The following is a 23,749-nucleotide window of genomic DNA, read 5'->3' as shown; positions in this document are numbered from 1 at the left end:
TCCATTTTCAGAACTCCTCAGTTTGTGTTTTCTTTATTGCCTTTATTTCAATTTTCAAATTTTGAACTGTATCCTTTACCTGTTTGTTTTTTCTTGATTTTCTTGGATTTCTTGAAAGGATTTGCTAATTTCTTCCAATTTTTTGTTTGTCTTTTTTTTTATTTCTTTAAAAGAATTTTTAATTTCCTCTTTAAGGGCCTCTCTCATCTTCACAAAGTTATTTTAAAGTCATTTCCTTCTGCTTCATCTGCACTGGGATTTTCAGGTCTTGCTGTTGTAGAACTTGCTAGGCTCTGGTTGTGCGATATTACTCTTTATGTTGTTGAATGTATTCTTACACTACCATTTAGCCATGTGGATAACCATAGGTACAGAACTTGATTCTTGTGATGTCTTTGTTAAATGGGACTTTTGCTCCTTTATTGTCTATTTCTTTTATTGTCTTTTGGCCTACATGACCAAGGGCTCTGGTAATTGGCTGGCAGTCTGGTTGAGTAGAGTTGCCCCAACTGAGGTCTGTGGGGGGTTGGGTACCTAGATCCAGAGTATCGTCCACGTCTTCTGACTGGCGGGGACTTGTGCCTATAGGCTTTGTTCTTCCAACTGGTGTAGGTGTAGCTTGTGCCTCAGGAGGATGTTGCTGTTACGGGGATGGTTGGCAGGGGGAAGATGATGTGCTTGGCCAGTCTGGGCAGTAGAGTAGGTCTTGTAGGTTACAGAACCCAATGGGTAGTGGTGATGGTGGTAGAGTGGGCTTTTACCTGCTGGCCCATTGCTGGAGCCCTGATGGGATGGGAAGAGCATAGGACCTAGAGATTGGGCAGTTTAACTGGGATATTGGTCACTCACTTCTTCCAATTGATGCAGGTGGTTCTTGTGCCTCTAGGAACTGCTGGTGTTGGGGGGGGGGGAGGTTGATTGGCCAGGAGGAGGTTGATTGGTTTAGTGGGTTTGGGTGGCGGAGTGGGTCTTGTAGGTTACAGAGTCCAGTGGGCGGTGGTGGTGGAGTAGCGTGCCACAGGACTCTTACCTGCTGGCCTGCTGCTGGGGCTGATCTTCTTTATTAGGGGTCTTAAATACAAAGTTTCTGGAACCCGGGAAAAGAGGAGACTCTAAAATACTCAAAAATAACTGAATTTTGTTGAATTTGTGTTACTTTCCTATTATATTTTTTCTTTCTCCAAAATGGTAAACTATGCTTCAATCACGTCACAGACAGCAGACTATGATTCCATTTTATTTGTTCTAGAAAAGTTTGTGTTTCCTGTGTTATTTTTGGTATTTGGCACTTCTTTCCCCTCCTCCTATTTTTATAGGTTTCAGCCCAGGGTGACTCTCCCTCCTTCTGTCAGTGCATCTGCTACCCCGCCCACCCTACAGGCTCCAGCCCCCACATTCAGACCCCTCCTTGCGTCCTTGCTTTCCTCTGCGGGCTGCCAGTCACAGTCGCTCGCTGAAACAGAGACCAGCCTGACACTCATCGCGGTTTCTCTCCTTCTGTGATCTTGCTTCTTTCCATTAGGTGTGAGGTTTCCCACAGGACGCCTCAACTGAAGCCCCCAAAGCTGAACTCTCCTTTCCCATGGCAGACCTCAGCCCACCCTGAGAATGAGGTCATCGCTCTCTCCATGAACCCACCTGCGCTCCAGGTGGCCTGATTCTCTTCTCGGGAAGACACTGATGGGTGCTCCCTGAGCACAGGGCTGTGGGCTGTCATGGCTGTGAAGCAGTGATGTGGGAGAAGCAGCTGCTGCGGCCTTCCACCCCTTCGGCTTACAAGGAAGCAAAGGCAACCGTGGAGCATCTCCCGATTACTTGGGCCCTGGGATCCTCATCAGGGACTGTGAGGGAATGAAGAAAAGACAGACACTCAGACACGTGGACAGGAAACCTGGGATCAGCTGGGGTGTTCACTCTAATACAGTGGCACCTAGTACTGCTGGCAACCTGTGACCTTGGTGTGTTTATTAGGTACAGCACAGGGCCGAGGTATTAGCTAGTCACTATAGGAGGTCTCTGTAGGCCAGCAGCCTAGGCTGTAATCACGAGTGAGAAGGAAGCGGTATACAGTGGTCACTCCCTCACACACAGACCACCGAGGAAACCTTTGTCATCCATCCGAGCTTTGCTGGGGCTGAGGCTGAGATTCTCACCATGGCCATGACCATGTTAACACTGCATTCACTCAGGGTTTTTACTGCGCCCTATGCCCTACGCCCTACACCTCCCTGACCAAAGCCCTTTAATTTTCACTCAGCCAACCACAGGGTGGCCTTTTTGTTAGGAGCAGTGCGCCATAAAATCTGTCTCTGAATTGCCTGCCGGAAGAGAGGAGAAACTGGTAAACAGAGAGTGGCCTAAGGCGTAGGTTCTTGCACAGGAGTGACTTTGACAATTAGGGGACATTTGGTGATACTCCTCTGAGTATCAAATGGGTAGATACTCATTAGTACCCTGATATTTACAGAGCAGCCATTTATAGTTATCCTGACCCAAGCAAGGATGAGGTATGGTGAAAGAGCTCCAGTACACAGGGCTTGTGCCTGGAAAACTTCCCCAACCATGAAAGAGAAAGTTGTCCCATAAGCTCTCCAGTGTACTAAGAGTATACACCACTGTGTGTGGGTATGGGTGCATATATTTGTGCATGTAATCTGTATACTGTGGATGATAAACCATCTAGTCAAGAGAATCATTCTCAAGAAGCTCTGTGCAGAAAGGCCTGATGACCTGAGTTCAATCCCCAACTGACTGGGGAAGGACAGAACAAAAGTCCGACACATACACACACACACATCACACACATCACATCACATCACATCACACACATACGTCTCATCATACATACATCACAACATACACACACAACACATCATACACTCACATCACACACAAATACATCATATCACACACATACCACACACACATATCACATACACATCATACACACACATTACTCACACATAGTCACATACATTATACATTAACACATTTATCACACACACACACACTCTAATTACTTTTTCAAAAGAGAGAACATTTGCCATCATTCTGAGATTCCCCCTCTGGTCCATGAACTACAGTAGAAGTGCACCATAGTTAGAAAAGTGACCCATCCGCAGAGGACACCACTCAAAACCAAAGGAGAAGATGAGGGCTCAGAGTCAGGGAAAACTTGAGAAGCACAGGGCATTACTGTTGATCTGTTTTAATGTGTCCCTTGCTTTCCATAGTGAAGAGGCTATTAAGATCTTGACTTGTGCATTGCTTTCTAGTGCTTGTGTTAGCTCTATTCCATGGCTTAATGGGGGAAAAGAAAAGCGTCATAGCTGGGTGAAGTGGCGCACACCTTTAATCCCAGTACTTGGGAGGCAGAGGTGCACGGATTTCTATGAATTCAAGGTCAGCCCACCTGGTCAACAGGGAAAGTTCCAGGACAGCCGGGCTATATGCTGAAATCTGTCTCAAAAACAGAAAAGAAAGAAAAAGAAAGGAAGGAAGGAAGGAAAGAAGGAAGGAAGGAAGGGAAGGAAGGAAGGAAGATCTTCACATTAGGAGGAATTTTACAGTGGTCGTCTCTAATTCTCCATCACATCCACAAGCTAGATGGTCCTGTTGTCTTATGGCTGCCTGCCTTATAATAATTCAATGGGAAGATTTCATCTGAGCCTCAGTTTCCTCATTTGTAATTGGACCCCACAGCTTCTGTGATCTACTCTTTCCTGCTACATGGAGAGTGCGGACTCCAGACTCTAACTGAGGCCTCTGGGACATCTCCGTCTTGGTTAGGTACAGCCCAACCACAGCCATTGTGACATTCAGAAGAGAACAATTTTCTTTGTCCCCAAATGGCTCCTTCTCCATGTAGTGGCTTGCTATGCACCCTTGGAGCCATGCATGGGGTGAGAGGCCAATGCAGACAGAGGAACTGGAAAATGTGCTGCCACAGCTTTCCCAGAGGGGCAGAAAATGGTCATTATTTATAATTTACAACTTTTAAGTATTCTATATTTCTTCAGCTGGGATAAAATCATGGCTAAAAAGTGTCTGAAGAGAATGAAAATTAGGACACTTATTAACACACATTAACAAAAGTCTACTGAAAACCATTGCTATTAAGTAGTATAAGAGAACGCCGAGGTCCTCACCAACACTACATAATATGGCCCAGAACTACACTGTACAGTACAGGACAATAAGAACTACACTTTGTAATAATTAGAATGTCTTTAGGAAGAACTTATACCCAGCTCATTTCAATAAGGCCACATCTTCAAATTGGAAAATTTCTAGGAACTTAAACAGAACTCTATTTCAGTTCCAATGGTATTTTCTTGGAAAACCCAGTTTGCCCAAAATGCCACACAGATCATCTCACAGAAGCCCACCTGTGCAAGTGACACTTAGGACACAGCAGACCTGTGCCAAGGGACAAAGGCTAACTTCTAACCAGTGTTCTAGGAGATTCATTAAGTAACTGCAGGCAATGCTTGCATTCTAAGATCCATCCCTACCTGGAAAAACATGTCATTCACTATTCCAACTCACCTACGACATCAATAATACTTTCTGTAGGCTTTCCCCAGAGAAGCCAAGAATTTTGGTGCATCCCTGTGACAAAGAGTGCCCCACGCAGGCAGTGGAAACAACCTGATAATTTTAGGTCCTCTGTTCTGGGGCTGGTGCAGAGGGAAGGTTTGGTGGATCTGGGATTACAGGGTCCTTGTTCAGGTAGGAAGTGAGACAACTTACTTTTTCCCTATGATATGCCTGCCCCAGTTCCCAACTAAGCTAAAATATGCACTCCTCCACCCCTGGACTCTTGGGCAGGACAATGTGTGTGCTCCTATACAAACACCAAGACACAACATCCGGACATCAGAGCATCTCAGGCATAGGCCCTCGGTGAAAGGTTTTGCAAACATTAAAATAGCTCCTTCAGCAGAGCACAGTGGTGGATACCTGAAGTGCTAGCTTCTTGGGGAGTGAGGTGGGAGGATCACTGGAGGTCACAAGTTCAAGAGCAGCCTGGCAGCATCTAGACAACAAGGAGCAACAAATCTTGTCTGTCTACAGCAGTTACCACAGACCTGTATGTGTGGAAGAATTGTGATGCCATCGTTGCAAGATGCCAACTCTTATGTTAAAATCATATGAGACAGTGGTACACATGCAGAAATATGGGGGAGCTTTCTCTTCTGACTATGTTAATGTTTTCACTGTATGAAACATGATTAATAAAAACTCAGAGAGAAAAATTGGGGTTCAACCTGAAGGCCAGAAAAGCGAAACAGTCAGCCATTAGCTTTTATCTTGACCTCAGTCCAAAATGGCGATCCTGCCTCCAGGAATCTTAGAATGAGACTGTGTGAGAACTGTCTCCTCCTGTCTTAAAATCCTCTCTAGGGCTGGGATTAAAGGCATTCACCACTGGGATTAAAGTCATGCACCGCCTGACTTCTATGGCAACTAATATGGCTACTGGGATTAAAGGTGTATTTCATTGCTATGTAACCCAGGCTGTCCTGGAATTTGTGACTTCAGCTCCCCACATGCTGGGATTAGGTCAATTGAGCATCTGCAATGATTGGTGGTTACCCCCTGAGCCTCCTAGAAGAGACTATGGAGCTCTCAGTAGATTGCAAAGTTAATACTTAAACAAGATAGCAAAATTGGGATAGAATTTTAATGCTTACTAAAAATTTAACAAATTTCTGTTTTTAAACACACACACACACACACGTACACCAACAAATACAGGATTTCTAAAACTATTAAGTTACAATGCCTAGGGAAACGAGCTTAAAGCAGGCTGAAAAGTGGTCTTTTCTCTCAGTTCTCTATAACAACAGACAAGGCATTCACACTTACACTTGAAGCCTCAAGAGAGGTCACCCAGGCCAGATGGTCCCTATAATTTCTCTAAGAAGGGTCCCATTTACCTTTCCCAAATACTCATAACTGGAAATCATCCCTTGACTGTAAGCCCAGCACACCACCTGCTACGACATACTGTGAGATCATCAAGGAGGCCAAGAGGAAATTTGCAAAGAACCAAAAAGATTTCAGGAGGTAAGTTGGAGCAGCAGGTAAGTTGGAGCAGCACTGTGGCTGTAATATACGATGCTTTAATAACTAGAAGTGATAGCAGAAATTGCCTGAACTTAATCTCTACTGATGGGGGGGGGGTGGTCTTGCTTAACACCTTATAGATTCTCAGATTAATTTCTCATGTCAAGTATCTATGTAGTGATCATGGGATCTGATGACTGTCAGGGACTAAAATGGGTAGGAAGCCTTCCTGTAGGGTACACCCCAAATGTAGGAACAACAAACTGGAGCATCGCCACCTTACAAGAGGACCTGGAAAGCAGCAGTGTCGTGCACCGTGGAAGCGGCATCTGGAAGTGGGGTGGCAGCTGGGAGGTAATGCAGAGACCGAGACAGGGCGAACTCTTGGAAAATGTTCTCTCGGGGAACATTTTCTGCTTGTGCTTGATCTGAGTGATTGCTCCTGGGCGGTCATGACACTTTTATGTGCTAGTGAGCTAGGAATGGGCTATGCAAGAATGCCCATGAAGTTTTACAAGAAAAATCTGGCATGATCCACTTGATGTCAAGGTAACTGTTTAAAGACTGTTGCCTCTGGGGGAAAAGAAGGACCAGACTCAGCCTTGGGAATTCAGGGAGATGAAGGAGCAGCCAGTGTAGTCCTACCCAGTATGCAAGACACAGTCTGTGCTCCTCTCCCTGTGTGTCCCCTTTCTCCACCCTCCCCAGCATCCCCACATACTGGGAAAGGGGCTAGCAAGCTCTGACAGACACAGTGAGGGCTTGTCACAGTCACACCAGGTGTGAAGCACTGAATCACAGGTTTCTAAAAGGGAATGTGGGGAGGGTTAGCACACCAGTGAGTCCCTGGGAACAAAGGGCTTGCTGCTGTACTGCTTCCCATGTAGGACTGGCTGCTTTTCTTTTAAATGTTAACTCTAAATGCTGATGGAGTTTTATTTATATTCTACAGAGCCAAGCAAAGAATCAGAGAAGATATCAAGGCCCTGAAAGAGCAACAGGAAAAAATTGAGAAAGAGCTTGACCGGTTTGTCTCATACTAAACTCTGTAGGGCTTAAGTCACTTTTAATTGACAAACAGATTCACAGAAAAACCACAGTGGTTTTGTCATGTAAACATATATTAAATATCCCAAAAGAATTATATCCTACTTAACAGTCCATCAACAGAGTGGTTCTCAACCTTCCTAATGTCACAACCCTTTAATACAGTTCCTTATGTTATGGTTACCACCAACAAATTATTTTCATAACTGTAATTTTGCTACTGTTATAGATCATAATGTAAATATCTGTGTTTTCCAATGGTCTTGGGCAACCTGGGGGTTGAGATGCAGGGGTTGAGAACCATGGGTCTAAAAACAACAACTAACTCGTTTACTTTTTTTAAAAAATCACCTTCTGCCAACTTAATTTACTTCTAAACATTATGATTATCTATTTTTACTCCAGCCATAGCACTTAGCCTATAACTATGTCCTGCCTGGGAAAGACATGAACTAGAAAACAGCCCTTCCATTGGCCTCTCTGGGACTACAGTCCCATGTTACTTCTGTCCCTGCTGCTTCATCTACACATGTAAACATGTTTCCCCAATGGAGCAGGGATAATTTAGCTGATTTAACTCATTTTACAAATTGGAGTATAAAATGGGAAGTACAAAAAGTTGAGGTGGACTGACTGATTTCCTCTACTCAGACGATGCAGCCCTTTAAGCCCCCCTGAGAGACTGAAGAGTCTTTAGATGTTCTGCCTTCCCAGTCACCGGAGAAAGTCCAACCCATCGCCTAAAAATCTTATCTCATCCCCCAGATGAAAAAAAAAAAAACCTATCAGCTACCATTCCCATTTGAAACCCATGAATTAGGACATCAAAATCCCAGGGACTCAAGTCAGAGCCCACAGGAACAGAGTCCTGTGGGAATTGGGAAGCTCAGAACATGGAATGGTTTTCAGGGTGGATCCGAATCTGCTTTCAAAGAAACATGCATCAGGCAAGGAGAAGAGGGAGGTGGAATGTTCTTGTGGCTAGACAACCCATGCAGTACTCACAGGGACAGGCTCACCGTGTTACCCTGCACAGATAGTCATGCAAAATGAGACTCATGAAGAGGAAACACGATCAGAAAGCAGCAACTAGACAGTGAGGGTGGTCAAAAAATCTCTGTGAACATACAAAACTCTTGAAATGTATGTTGTAAAATGTGACTTATATCCCAATAAGACCAGGAGGCATAGATGGGTAGATTTTTAACAAAATGAAGTACAAATGAGTCTAAGATTAACACACAACTCAAGGGTGTGCACAAAAGAAAAGGTGTCAGGAGTTGGGGACTCCTGGTGCCTGCTGCATCAACTGTCGTGTTTCTGAGTTGAGTAGTTGCTGTCTAAAATGCTGAAAGATCCTTAGGATTCTCTTCTTCAAGAAGCTTGGCCCAGAACACACCTTGCACAAATGTGTCTTGCCCATCACCTCGTCTTCCCCTACGCCACTGTGGAAAGTCCACCCCCACCCCTGCCCGCCCACGATCTGGGTAGTGGAGGCGGTTAGGGTAATGCTGTGTGATGTGTCTAGCTGAGGGGGACAGGCATCCACTGGGTAGAGAGTCACAAGGTGGTAGGAACTAAGGCCTGAAGGAAATGCTTGGATTAAAAATCATCCGCTCTCTATCCTTCTGTGTGGGGTACCGACAGCAACATTGCCTAGCTGAGCCAGTTTCCTCGTGGAGAAAAAGGATAAAAGTTTTCCCTGCTTGCTACAGCGGTAATGAGGTAGCTGCATTAATACATGGGAAGGGCCAGCAAGAGCAGAGCGTGTTCTTTGCGAATACTGCCGGGAGATGCGCATGAACAGTCCGTTTGCTCAAGTGTTTTGCTTTATTCCATTAGGCTCCAGGCAAAAGCTTCCAAAAGCATCCAAGAAGTCGAAACAGATTTTGAGGATTTTCTACATAAAATGGTATGTTTCCCTCCTGGAAATAATTGAGAGTTCTCTCCACAGCTTCTTGCCTCCAGACCTCACAATGTTTCAAAGCGGTGCACGGTTACACCCAAGCTGCAGTGGCAGAGGCAGCGCATTCTTATCACTGGCTGTCCACTCCAAAGGGGAGACAACCCATTCCAAAGTACACTGACAACCTCATGCCCGTTGTCCTCATTGCTTGCTTCTAACACAGTCCCTGGGACAGTTTCTGTAACTGGACCCTGGAAAGTGCATTTGGAGAGAAAGGAGAGGAAATTATTGGTGCTTAAAGTTGTGCTTTATTAATAATTCAACAAAGCTGTATGATGCCATCAGCTATGTGAAAAGAATGCCTCCTGCCCTCAGCCCATCGAAACACAAGGGAGACCATGACAGGACTCCAAAGAGAGCTCAGATATGACGAGAAAAGAAAGGGATGGAGAGTTCCTGTCCGTTTCCCTGGGCCCGCCCTTTCCCGCTCCTCTGAGGCTTTGAGTACTGGTAGAGCTGAAGGATCTTACTTTCCAAAGGGCAAGACGTGTAGGTGCCAGCATGCAGGAAGCTAGCAGGCTGGACCCTGAGACCAGGGATGCAGGGATCCAACATGAAAGGTTTGTTTCTCCTCTGCAGTCTAGACTCTAGAACAATCCCATTAGCTATGGGTCTAATGTCAAAACTGGGGACGAATAATATTCCTATACAGACAGGTGCTAGAAGGCCATGAAACATTCAAGTGTTCGTATTAGACACACAGGATCACTGTTTTTTGTCTTAATTTTTTTTAAAAGTATTTTTCCTTCTTCCGAGTTTTCTTGATGTATTTCCTACTAGTGAACAGTGCCGTGAGCATGTACCACATGTAAGAGAACAGCAGTGCTTTGTGCAGGTCAGGGCAGACTGCAAGGGGCTGTGAAAACTAGCCCACCCTTGACACGACAATTGCCACCCAGCCTCCTTCACCGTTACCTGCAGGAATCAAAATCTACCAGCCTCCCACCAGTACTCCAGACTCTAAAATCTCCAGATGTAGAGCCCACATTTTCAAATGCTAATGGAACAAACCAAATCCATTTGTAGACCATATGTGGCCTGTTTTCCTGATCTGACTGCTGCCGGGTCCAGCCAGTGCAGCTGACATGATTCTTTGGTGCATTTGAAGGCAAACCCAACATTCGCCCAGAGTCTTCCACACACCCGGAGTTTTCAGGCTATACTCATGCTCTGCTGGCCTGCACCACCTACTCGCTAGCCTTCAAATTCTAGCCAGCCTTTAGTGCCATGCACAAAGTCCAGTTCTTCATAAGCCTTGTGCTCTTGGTCCCCACCCCTCTTCTTTAAGAAAGAGCTGGATAGTCCTCACAATTTCTAGAACACCAGTTGCTGAAGGTAGGTTCAAGGCAGTTCTTAACAGACAGGAAGCCAACCCTGAGTAGGATAGTTTCAATGGACTCTGTGCCTCCCCAAAAGCAAAACACTGAGAACAACTCTGTCCCCATGGAGTTGTGCACACTGAACTCTTAGAACACCCATGTCCCCGTGAAGGTGTGCACACTGAACTCTTAGAACACCCATGTCCCCGTGGAGGTGTGCACACTGAACTCTTAGAACATCCGTGTCCCCGTGGAGGTGTGCACACTGAACTCTTAGAACATCCGTGTCCCCGTGAAGGTGTGCACACTGAACTCTTAGAACACCCATGTCCCCGTGGAGGTGTGCACATTGAACTCTTAGAACATCCGTGTCCCCGTGGAGGTGTGCACACTGAACTCTTAGAACATCCGTGTCCCCGTGGAGGTGTGCATACTGAATTCTTTTTTTATTATTATTATTTTTATTGAGAAAAGGAGAAAAAAAAACAAGTTTTCACCTCCTCTCCGCCTCCCATTTCCCTCCCCTCCTCCCACTCTTCTCCCCCTCCTCCCACCCTTCTCCCCCTCCCCCCACTCATTTCCCCCTCCCTCTCCCGTCCAAAGAGCAGTCAGGGTTCCCTGCCCTGTGGTAAGTCCTAGGTCCTCCCCCCTCCGTCCATATCTAGGAAGGTGAACATCCAAACTGGTCCCTGTGGAGGTGTGCATACTGAATTCTTAGAACATCCGTGTCCCCGTGGAGGTGTGCACATTGAACTCTTAGAACATCCATGTCCCCGTGGAGGTGTGCACACTGAACTCTTAGAACATCCGTGTCCCCATGAAGGTGTGCACACTGAATTCTTAGAACATCCGTGTCCCCGTGGAGGTGTGCACATTGAACTCTTAGAACATCCGTGTCCCCGTGGAGGTGTGCACACTGAATTCTTAGAACATCCATGTCCCCGTGGAGGTGTGCACACTGAATTCTTAGAACATCCGTGTCCCCGTGGAGGTGTGCACATTGAACTCTTAGAACATCCGTGTCCCTGTGGAGGTGTGCACACTGAACTCTTAGAACATCCGTGTCCCTGTGGAGGTGTGCACACTGAACTCTTAGAACATCCGTGTCCCCATGGAGGTGTGCACACTGATTATTTAGAATTACTGAACATTTTTCTCATCCTCTGCATAAGGAATCCATGGTGAAAATCATTAAATGAACTAACAGCAGATCACATGATTCAAGTTTTATTTTTTAAAGAATTCTAAACCAACCACAAATTATTTGTGGGGAATACAAGCCTTAAAAATCTGCAGCATTATAAACAAATTTGGTTCTTAGATTACTGTGCTTAAGAAAACTCAAAATTCTTTCAACAAATTTAATACAAGGTTGCTCAGGTATTTAGAGGGAAATGCATCAGGAATTGGTTTTAGGATGGATCTTGGTTTCCTAGTGACTTGTTCTAGAGCCTGCCTAGGTCTTTTAGAAACAGGCAGATGGTGAAACCCAGTAAATGAATGCTGGTTAATGGGCCAACATAATCATCTGAAACAAAAATTGTGGTAATTTCAACCACGATACAACTGCTGTCTCTGTCACGGGAATATGTCAGCAAAACCCACTTTGGTCTATGCATCCTCCAATGTAACTTAGAAAGGGCTTCTGGGAGTCAGCCATTCACATGTCACCACATGACCAGACACTTCTGCCCACTCTTGGTAAGTGTCCTAAGTCCTCACTCCACCATCAATGTCAGATCACACACGGCTTTTGCAGACTCACCCACACCTACATACCGCACATCTGCCCTACACTGGACCAGGGACACAAGCAAGCCTCGCCAGGCGTCCGGAAGAGGGCTGTGAGGTATGGGTGGGGCTGCCAGCACGGTCAGCCTCTTGGACTGGAAAGGCCTTTGAGAAATGTAGTGCGAGTGGGAAGAAAGCCAACTCAAATTTTCTTCTGAAATCTGTCCTTTAGCCCCTCCCCCAAGGTGATCGTCACCATCTTCAGACTCATAGGAATCTCACATTCAAGTATACTGTGTGTGTCTAAGAATATTTGTATGTCCTTAACCATGTACTATGTTCACAGCGTATGGAAGCTAAATTCAAGGAGGAATTTGGAGGCTCGTCAACATCAGTGTCCTCAGGGTCATCACAGACGCCACAGTCACCACAGTCATCATCGTCATCATCCACCGCCACGTCAGAAGGCTTCAACTACGTGGAAGAGGGCTAAGGGAAGCCAGCAGTGACCACCGTTCAAGAACAACACATAAGTTCAGCTGTACCAATTTAATTGTAGCGGTGTTCAATTAAGAGTACATTCTGCTCTTCATCTTTAAAATCTTCAAATCAATAAATATTAGTCATACCTTAAAGATCTGCCTAAGCATGCCCTGGGCTCTGATTCATAAGAAAATCCATTGAGAGAGAGAAGTGGTCAGTATGAAGCATAGCTTTCACCATTTCTCTGGAAATGCATCTTGATAATAGCAGCTGTTCTTCCTAACAAAACAGAAAAGGGGCTGATTTGCGGTGGCCCAGGGAAATCTCGCCAACCCCTAAATGCCCCAAATAGTTTCTCTGAGATGTTTTACATTGTTTAGGCCTCCAGGAAAACCAAAGCCCCGCCTCCAGGTTTGGTAGCGAACAAGCTGTGCTTCTCCAGGGCCAGGCGGGAGCTGTTCCTCTGGTAGTAAGCTGCATGGACATTGGTGAGGAAGCTGGGCAGCATGTCGGCGGGCACTATGGACACTGTGCAGCCTCCCCACCCTGCTCCAGTAAGTCGGGAACCTCTGGCCCCAAACTTCCTAAAACAATGAGAAGAAAAACAAAACAAAAAACCCATTAGCACCTAGAAAGAACAAGAACAATTTACTTGTAACAGAACACACCCCTTCCCAAGTTCTATGAAGACAGTATGGGGTGGTTCAGGGATTTCAAGCTTTAAGAAGTACATATTGGGGACTGGGGAGATGGTTCAGAAGGTAATGTCTGCCACTCAAGCAGACATATAAAAGTTGGGTACTACAGCTCATATCTGTATCCCCAACATTCAGCACTGGCTAAGAGAGGTACAGGCAAGCAGGTGCCTGAAGCCAGCCAGCCTAGCAGAAGAATGAGCTCTATGTTTGGAAGAGGCTCTCTCAAAAAAATAAGGTGGGAAAATATAATTTTAAAGGTGAAGAGTTATGGATAAAGTCAATCTTTGGCCCATACACACATGTACACATACAAAGATGTGCACTCACATACACACAAAAAATCTAAATTGAATATAATTTACAGTTTGTTTCCAGTTCTCAGGACTGAGAAACTCTTTAGGGATATCTGAAGCTACTCCTCGGTATTGAAGGTTAACAATAACTATCAACAGTGCTTACTGTACAGGCTGGAACCGCCCACTGTAGTTTTGATCCTATATAGTCATACAGTAGCCACTTGAAAACGCATATAGCGAGTCTCCAGTTAATCATGAAGGAACACAAAAAGAAGGTGGGCAGTAGACATAGGTGCCGTGAGGAATCAGAAAGTCACCTCAGAAGAGGGTAAACCACAATCAGCATGTCCAGTGTATGGATCCTTCATAACTATTTCAGCTGCATTCTGTTTTGTTGCTGAGACAGGGGAGGTATGCATGTGTACATGTTCCCATGTGTGCACATGTACAATCACCTGTGGAGGCCAGATGTCAACATCTGGTACCTCCCTCCATTGTTCTCCACTTTATTTTTGGAGACAGAGTCTCTCCCTGAAACTGAAGCTCATTGACCAGCAAGCCCCAGAGATACTTCCGCCTCCACTTCAACAATGTGAAGATAGCAGGTTCATTCCTATAACTGCCTTTTTATGTGGGTGTTGAGACTCCCAATCCAGCTCCCCCTGATTGAATCATGAGCACTGTACTGACAGAGCCATCTCCAGCTGTCACTTGTGCTCAGAAGGTTTATCCACTTCACACAGCGAGTTCTGACTGTAGGGCTGAGGCCTGGGCGTGGAGCTCAGTGGTAGATGGCTTGCCTAACATGTATGAGATCTGGGTTCAATACCCAACACCACAGTAGGGAGGGGACTGGTCCCCCGGAACTGACAGCCTAGGTTTGTTCTGCATAAATTTATTAACACAGAACCTGTTAGTAAACTCTAGGTTGGTTGTTGGTCGATTGGCTTAATGACCAATGGGAAATTATGTAACCTTCCCACAAAGTGAGCGGTGCTCATAGAGGTCATACCATCTTCCCTGCACTTTCTGGGACTGAGCTAACAAGTGGACCCAACTTTGTCAACAGATGAACAGCTAACAGAGAGGGAAACAACTCTGAGTGATCACCTAGCCAGAAATCGCTGCAGTCACCATCCATCCAAACATATTTCCAATTAATTTTTCCTAATGAAATTTGCTCCAAAAACTTCATAATTAATTTTGCCCAATTCTGTCTTCCATTCCCCTCTACTTCCTGGAAAACATTAATAGAATAAATAGAGGATTACCCCTCCTCCAGGAAATCAGGACTACTACATGTCACCTACTCACTTTTCTCTCTGTGATGCTCTCTGGTGACTGCGTCATCTGTTTTATTCAAATATGTTTTTCTTAAATTTGAAAAAATAGTGCTCACCAATCATAAAAGATTACAATCTTCTGACAGCCCTCAAATAGCAGCCTTCTTGCTGAATTAGGCCCAAATTCCTATCATCCAGGCTGAAAAGTTGGTTTAATCATGAGACGCTAGAAGCTAGAAAAGAGCTTATTTATAGTTAGAGATTAAAAAGAGAAACTTTGCCCTAAGTGGCCGCATCAAACACTGTTATAGCTGAAGAAGCTGGGAGAAGTGGGAGACTTCTTGAAGCATCTCAGAAAGATCCTTAAACAACCACAGTCTAGATGGCAGTGTGCCACTTGGTGCTCTATGAGTACAATCCACCAGCTCTGTAACTGCCTTCCCTGGGCCTTTCAGGCACACTTTCATACACTTCTGATTTGAACAATGGAACAGAATGCTTGTGCGCACATGGGAGGCAGAGGATAGGTGGTTACAGAAAGTGTGAGCCCAACCTGCTTCAGGACAGGAATACATAGTGAGAGTCTGTCTCAAAACATTAGAGAGAGAGAGAGAGAGAGAGAGAGAGAGAGAGAGAGAGAGAGAGAAAGAAAGAAAGAAATGATTTTGAAACAGTGTTGTTTCTGATCTAGCTGCAAGAAATCCTTTTTCCCAAACCATGTGTCAGTTCACACTGAGCTGAGGCTAAGGGGAGAGACTTCTGGGCAAATTAATTTGCCTCTAAATGTTCAAACTGCTCTGTGTCCACCCTGCCTGCTGCAGAAGAGAATGGGCTAAAGTACATCAATCCAGGCTGCAAAATCATCTGAGTCAAGATTTTCCTTTTTTTTTTTTAAACAGAAAAAAACCAAGGAGTTGGGTGGATAGGGATGTGGGAGGCCTGTGAAGAGTTGGGAGAAAGGAAATAAATGATTGATATGATCAAAATATGCCATACGAAAAACTTAAATAAAAAATAAAAAAATAAATGCTATAATACATAGGCTTCTGTCCATAGTCAACAGCATTTGTGTTCACAAACCAGAAGTGGCTGTATCAGTAGTCATCAGTCTGCCTTGCCCAGCTACACACACACAAAATACACACGGGGATGGAGGTAGAAAAGTCTCAACTGCAGCGTTTCCCAGTGGTCCTTGATGTACCCTCTACACACACACACACACACACACACACACACACACACACACACGTCTCTGAAACCACAAGGAAGGTCTAAAGTTGGGAGACCAACAAAGGTGTTAATTAAGGAAATACTACTTAGTACACCTCACATTTGAAGTCTTGAGAAAATAGTGAAAAATTAAAAATGTATCTTCTTCACTGTAACATATCAGAGAATAAATGGGAGAATGCATAAAATCTCACATATATCATTGTGATGAAGATGGTAGAGAAGGCATAAAAAGGACTGTCAAAGCAACAACATCGCACAGCAAAGGGTTGGGGGGAGACCCATAATTGACTGCCCGGCCTGTTACAGTCTACCCCAATGTCCTGCTTTCAGTGAACCTGGCTGATGAAAAAGCTTTGACTAAGGTGTAAGACAGAGTGCAGTGGGTGGCAGGGAACAGAGAGACCCAACTGCTGCAAACTAGAAAGAGAGAAGACAGCAAATCATGCCCTGCATTTTGATTCATTTCAAAATAACTAAACATTTATGTTTTATGCAAATAGGCGTGAATTGTTTGAGGGACCTGGGATATAGAGGCAGTTCATACCCATCTCTGCCCAGGACAAGCATGGCTCTAGTTTTTTGGTAGGTTGTAATGCATGCAGCTGGACTTCCGTTTTAAAACACAGATATTGCGCTGGATAAATACAAGCAATGTGCAGTGTCTGCACTGCAGAGTCCCAGCTTCTTCTCTTTGGAAACTGGAGGCAAGAATATCAGAAAAATGAACCTTCCAGAATAATTTCCATAAGTTTTTATAGCTCGATTTATTACAGATAAGACTTTAGATTACTTTGGAGTCAAGAGTTGCAGTCTTCCCATGCTGCTGAAGTAAGAAGGAAGGAGAAAACACGTCTAGAGATGTGTTTCAGAATGTGGGGCACCAAAAGGCCACTAAGAAGCAGGGCTTTTGTTTGAGCAAATAGAGTATATAGTATACCAGTGTTCCTACAGTTCCTTCCCAGGGAGAAATTAAGAAGAATCCACCCTCCTCCTAAGGTCCCAACAACAAACAGGTGTGCTGGGCAATCAGTGAGTTTATTGGGCTTCGTTGTATAGCACAGGTAAGGGATTACTTACCGGGTGTATGTGTTCTAGTGTTCCCCAAAAGGCAACACCTAGAAGAGCTTTCTCAGCAAGGATGGGGGCTTCCCCTTTGCCACATGGAAAGCTGCCCTCCTCTACACTTCCGGCCTTTATAATCTAGCCCTTCCCCGAGGTCAACTACAATTTAGGGCAGGGTTGGATGTGGCTGGATATGCAGGTGAGGCCTTGTGGCCTTCCCATACCCTCCATGCAGGGGTGTAAACAGACAAGCCCAACTAAAATGACCTTGCAAACTGTCACAGCTCAGTGACTAAAATGGCTGCCACCTGCCTTGGAGAATGGTAACTCACAACACCCTGGAACTGAAGACATTTGCCCAAGGAGATGTGAGTCCACCATGACAGGTAGAGTGGTACTCTCTCTCCTCCATGGCAGGGCATGCAGGTCAGCCCATGGCTCAGTGAGAAACCACACATGACTTTGACTTGGTGAAGAGGGGCTCAGGAGGCTGAGCAGCCCAGCTGTGGGATCCGGGCTGAGAAAAGACTCCCGAGGAGAGTCAAGCTAAGGCATGTCTGCATCCGTTCTCATTCCAAAACCTGCCATTTGTCTTCTTCAATAGCTTGGGCAATAGCAGCAATAATACACAGAGGAATCTGCTCTAATTTCAACAAGTGACCAAAAAGAAACAAAAGCATTAGTCTTTTTTTCCTTAAGTAAAGCTAAGGAATTGTAACAAACGAGCTGCCCCACATGTAACCAACTTGGCTTCAAAACTGTTCTGTGTTCCTCAGGAAATTCTACTTTAAATTTAAATTTACAGTTCATTCATTTAATATAGACATTTTATAATTGGGCAAAGATTGCCTTCTTCCTTCATTTTTCATCTCATCTAATTAAAATTCTAACATTAATTTAATTTAAAAAAAAACAACCTAACTACATAAGTGTAATTTCCTTCTGGTATTTTCTCTTTTCTGTTTTGACAGGGTCTCCTCCTGCAGCTCCTAGCTGGACCAGAACTCGTATGTAGCTACAGCTGGCCTTAAGCTCCCATGAGTTTCCATTCCCCAGCCTCACGCTCAGCTCTTGATCCTTCCTTGTGCTCTAAACTGATTTTTCTCTTGATGAGTAGGAAAGAAGAAGAAAAGGAAGAACAAACATTAGTATTGTCTCTGTCTTTTCCCTCTGTCCCCTGGGGTCATGGCCGTGTTTCTGGTGTGTCCTACTGACTGACGACTAAGCGCCACCTCGGAAATGCAGTCAGCTCACATAAACCTCCACTGGCTGGGGGTCTGTGGGATTCCCTCACTCAACTTTTCATGAAAATAATTTTCAAAAACTTTTCCTAAACATAGAAAACTTTTTAAAGTGCTACAAGGTAGTCAAGGGTGAGGGTGGCAAATGTCACTGGCAATACTCCCCGACCCATTTCTGTTTACCTCTTCTGTCATCTTGTCTCCCAAGGACCAGCAACAGGCAGCCAGGTCTCCTGGTGGTACCTTTGCTCCCAGCCTCCCAGGCTCCCGGGCTCCATGATCACGCTCTTCTGCTCCCTACCTCCCCCGGGTTTGGTTTGGTTTTGGTTTTTTCCATCCTTTACCTCCCTTACTCCTAATATCTCTGGCAGTCTTCAGCCCCCTTCCTGCATTAGCACTTCCCAAACACCCATATAAAGACAGCACCTTGGCTTCTGTGTGAGGTTCAGGATGACTTTGGGTAAGGAAGGTGGCACTAGCAATGGAACCTGCTCCCCTGTGACTATGGTGCCAGGGTCCTGACATGAGAGTGTGGCACTACTAGGACATTTGCAGGATATGACATATGGTTACATAATAGCAGAGAAAATAGTCATTACATAAGGGGCCTACGGACCCAACAACCTGGGCCGACATTCTCATTATTCTGGAAGATAACGTTTCAGTCTGGGAAACAGAAGGATATGATCATGGAATAAACCAAAATTCATCTGAGCCCAGACCTGGAGATATATAACCATAATCCCAGCACCTGGAAGGCTGAGAGAACAGTCACAAATTTAAGGCCAGCCCTTACCCCATCTCAAAAAGAAACAATGCAAGGAAAAAGAACTTGGTTTATAGCAATAGGCTTTATAAACAAAAACAACCCTGGGATGGGGGCAGTGTATGGCAGAGTAAAGGAGGTCCTGAATCCAAACCTGAGCACCACCACGTAAAGGAGGGCAAAGTTCCTTAATCTGGACAGCTAAATATTTTGCCCAGAAAACTAATGCGCCAGATGTAGAGTCTAGTCAGAAACATCTCACCACCAGTAAGAACTCTCTAGTGGGTGAAGGGATGCCCAGCTGTTAAGACAGTTTGCTGTTCTCCAGAGGACCCAGGTTCAGGTCCCAGCATCTGTGCTCATAACGGCCTGTAACTCCAGCTCCAGGAGACTTGACACCCTCTTCTGGTCTCTGTGGGCAAATAAACTCATGTATCGCATACAGATACTCTCTTACTCTCTCTCTCTCTCTCTCTCTCTCTCTCTCTCTCTGTCTCTCTCTCTCTCTCTAAATATTTTTAAAGAGTTTTCTAAAAAAAATTATAATTAAATAAGTTACATTTCCAAAGTCATGTAAGACGTACTCTTAAAATCTCACCCTAGAACCACACAGGATTCCTGCAGAGATGGTCACTGGACAGCACATGACCATTCAAGGTCAGCACTGTGAATGAGAAGCAGAGCTCAGCTTCCCACTGTCCAACCTGCTTCCCAACACACGCCCCACCCTGCCCCACCAGGCTAACCCACTCCTGACACACGCCCCACCCTGCCCCACCAGGCTAACCCACTCCTGACACACGCCCCACCCTGCCCCACCAGGCTAACCCACTCCTGACACACACCACACCCTGCCCCACCAGGCTAAACCGCCTCCTAACACACGCCCACCCTGCCCCACCTACCTCCTAACACACGCCCACCCTGCCCCACCAGGCTAACCCACTCCTGACACAAGCCCCACCCTGCCCCACCAGGCTAACCCACCTCCTAACACACGCCCCACCCTGCCCCACCAGGCTGTGCTCCACGTTAAAATGCTAGATGCCATGACAACAAGGCTTCTCACTAGAGAGCTTCAGACAAAGGAAAGAAAGCATGAACATGGCCCAGGGCTGGGTGTAATCCATCTCAGCACAATCCTCAGGGAGGGCAGCAGGCGTGAGAGCCAGACTCTCCCACCAACTTTCTGTGGGAAGCTGCTCAACTTTCTAGACCCATTGCTTCTTCTGTCTTTCTTGCACTAATGCCCATGGCACTATGAGGTAATTCTGATTTAGAGTTGTAAAAAACAGTTGTCCCCCCCTAAAAAAAAAAAATAACTAATTTTAGAAAAAAAAAAGCATTTTCTCACTCAAAAATACCCAGAAGTCCTCTTGATTCCTCTCTTCCTCCCACACGCCAATGGTCTATAACCTTCCTTCACAAATACCTGGCACTGAATCACTTATCACATGTTGCTCCCTTCTCTTCTGGAAGCCAGAATCCTTCCCACAGCTACCGGGGTCCATGCAGTGTGGCTCCTTCCCACAGCTACCGGGGTCCATGCTCCTTCCCACAGCTAATGGGGTCCATGCAGTGTGGCATGTCCATGACCTCTTTGACTTCACTGTTGCTCCCTCCTTCCTTCCCTGCTGTGTCTGATACACAACAGCCTGCCTTCCTGTTGATCCTTCGGGTCTCTAGCCAAGCGTTGCTATCTTATGGAGTCTTCTCCAATCATATAAAGGCTACCCTGGCAGTCACTACCCCTTGCAGCTCTGTCCACTACATTGATCACTAGCAACCAAGGTATTTTCCAATTATCACTGATCCCTCTGCCCACAGAAACATAAGCCAGTGCTGGTGACCATCCTAGGAGAAGAGAGCACACTGGAGAATTCCAGGAGGCTGGCAGATCTTCTCCATATTGTTTCTGGGAGGATTCAACCTTCCCACCGACTTCCAAGCCAAGATACTTCTTCCTTGTTTCTGCTTAAATCATTCCACTTCCTCTTATAACCACAACTGAACATCATTTGTCTCTTCCATTTACTGGGCTCCGAATACTTTTTTTTTTTTTAAGAGCATTTAAAGTAAAATGAGCCCTGGAAAGGACCTTGGCAATTAGTGAGCAAAGGCTGACGACGACAGGAAGTGCCTCAGCCGTGCTGTGTACCGGCTTCTGGATGGGACAGGCAGGTTCTGCATGCCATCTGTGACCCACTGGGGCTGTTTGGCTCCAACTCTCTGGCTGGGTGTGGCATGAGCCACGCAAGCCACAGGCGCCAAGTGACTAATTTCATTTCCATTGCAAGTTGCGTGCAGGGCTGTGTCATCTTGTCAGAGGGGGCTAACGCAAGTCACCTGATTCCTCTCCAATTTCCCTTTCAGTTGGCCAAGGTCAGCGTGGGACCTCCCTGAAAAGGGCACTCTATTATCCCCATTCTTGCACAATGACCGCAGCGAGGTCTGGAGGTTCTGTGAAAGAGACTCTCTCTTCACACTTGGGTCACAGCCAAGTTTATAAACTGGCCTTTCTTTGGTCTTTGTTTCCACTAACTGCCCAAAATAAATATGGCAGCCCAGGAGATGGGGCTTTCCAAGTGATTCTTCCAGCCCACCGCCTTCAGTGGAACTCTCAAGACCTTTTTTCTGACTCTCTCTTCTGGACAGAACTAACTCCATTAGGTTCCTAGGGGTTTGCGAAATACATAAAATGCCCATGTCAGAGAAAAGCTGCCTTCCTGTGAGGTCTAGTCACCTAGTAATGGAACTGGCTCCAGACTGACTGCTGAGCCCCATAAAGCAGGTCTCAAACCACCCGGCAGATGTTCAGAAGAAGATGGGGGCTCTACATCATGGTGAATGGAGTCCGTCATATAGGAAGGATTCACCTAACTTATGAGAATATGGCTTTTTGTTAGTTGAAACTGCATTCCCTGAAGCCATGGCTTGGCCCTCACATAGCCCTCTCCGCTCACCGGCAGATATCCACCAGCTGGTCCAGCTCGGGGCAGCTGCACTCATACATGTCCCGGCAGCTTCTGTGGCTCTGGTTCATCAGCTCGCCCAGCAGCTGGACAGCATTGGCAGGCGCTTCTTCACACACCTGCTTAAACTGCAGCACACGCGCGGCCTCGCTGTACACGTGCTTGGCCCGCTGGTAGAGCTTGAAGGTGAGCTCTGGGGAAGGAAGGACACGGGGAAAGACGTAAGAAAGGGTTGTAGGACTACACAGTACCAAGAAACACGTGTGTATGTGTGTGTGTGTGTGTGTGTGTGTGTGTGTGATGTAGCCCAGGCTAGCTGACTCCAGATTCTCCTGCCTCAGGCTTCCCAGTAAGTCCAGTACTGGAATTACAGGTTTGAGCCAGCATGCCTACCTACCCAACTACCTAACATCTTCACTGTCAGTGCCTGTTTCTAGAGAAACAGACAAGCACAACTACTTAGATATGTATATCATTTTATTTACATTTAATATATAGCTATATGTTATAGTATCATTTATCATAGACAAAACATAAACAACCAAAATGGCTAATAACATAACTTTTTGAAAAAATAAATACTACACCCACTTAAAAAATATTATGGCTATTAAAACTCAAATTCTTAGAAAATTTGCTAGACAGGAAATTGTTCAGCATTGAAGGAAATGACAACACAATAGCCTATGTATAGCTAGTACTAAGGGCATCACACACACATACACATATATGCACATGGTAGCCTACAGAAACTACTGCATGTCAACAGTGCTGGAAGGATCTCCGGGATCCATCATGGGTGAATTTATTATCCTCTTGAAACAGCGCTGATTCTGCAAAGCCCTTGATGACTGCTAACTGCAGCGACACACCCTATCCACCTGCAATGGCTGCACCATGTTTGGCTCATCCCCAGAGTGACAACTGAGGCCATGAACATGCTGCACAGTGGGGAAGACGGTGTGGTGGGTCTCGGCCAAGACAGAGAAATTTATGGATGCCCTCTGGCCACAAGAAGAGTGGCAGAGATGGATGAGAACCTTCCATCAGCTGCAACAACCAGCTCTGCCTAATTTGCTCCCCCTGCTGGGCTCTGTTTTCTGGGCTCTGAAACGAGACTGAGATTTACTTCTCCAGATCCTCTGGCTTTGCCCTCTAAGAGCGCATGAGAAACTTCATGGCCTCCCAGTGTCCCTGTAGGCTACTGCCATTCTTGTGAGGACGCTCCTTATGACTGCTGCTTCTGTCTGGGCCCTTAGTTCCTCTCTGCCCCCACAGGCTGACCAGTAGGGATCACACTGGCGGGTTCCTTGCTATCTTACCAAAGGATGGGAGAAAATCAGCAAGAAATGGGAAGGAAGAGAGTGAGCGCAAAAGATGTATTCCTCAGCTCTGCTGCGTTACGCCTTTGTCTTGGTCATTCCATCCTATCTGAGTCAACAGACAAGCTAAGCTCCCCAACGCCCCGCTCCTGTCCATTTCTGCTCAGCCCACAGCCATTTTCCCAGTGTTTAACATAGTCCATGCTTGATCCCAACAGCACCTCTTCCTTCAAGCCAAACTACTCCATCTGTAGTTGC

The 23,749-nt window shown here is 45.7% G+C and overlaps 2 protein-coding genes across 6 annotated transcripts in view; one reads left to right on the top strand and one right to left on the bottom strand.

The window, feature by feature from the left end:
* Fam227b (family with sequence similarity 227 member B) overlaps positions 1–12,628 on the top strand; it is a 157,055-nt gene extending 144,427 nt beyond the window's left edge. The window contains exons 16-19 of the mRNA XM_041678864.1: positions 5,997–6,072; positions 7,025–7,099; positions 8,962–9,031; positions 12,482–12,628. Coding sequence (XP_041534798.1) covers positions 5,997–6,072; positions 7,025–7,099; positions 8,962–9,031; positions 12,482–12,628 — 368 coding nt within the window. The remainder of the gene's footprint in view (positions 1–5,996; positions 6,073–7,024; positions 7,100–8,961; positions 9,032–12,481) is intronic.
* Positions 11,622–23,749, bottom strand: part of Galk2 (galactokinase 2) — a 127,003-nt gene continuing 114,875 nt past the window's right edge. For 4 of the 5 annotated variants that reach the window (XM_041678868.1, XM_041678869.1, XM_041678865.1 and 1 more), the window contains 2 exons: positions 22,161–22,362; positions 11,622–13,202 (listed from right to left, as the gene is read on the bottom strand). In XM_041678868.1, coding sequence (XP_041534802.1) covers positions 12,995–13,202; positions 22,161–22,362 — 410 coding nt within the window. In that variant the 3' untranslated portion in view covers positions 11,622–12,994. The remainder of the gene's footprint in view (positions 13,203–22,160; positions 22,363–23,749) is intronic. The other variant, XM_041678867.1, reaches the window with a different exon arrangement.

Source organism: Microtus oregoni, unplaced genomic scaffold (assembly GCF_018167655.1).
Source record: "Microtus oregoni isolate MIOR12 unplaced genomic scaffold, Mior012 000031F_ref0000149, whole genome shotgun sequence".
Lineage (NCBI taxonomy): Eukaryota > Metazoa > Chordata > Mammalia > Rodentia > Cricetidae > Microtus > Microtus oregoni.
The sequence above is the reverse complement of the archived record's forward strand: the minus strand, read 5'-3'. Positions and strand labels throughout refer to the sequence as shown.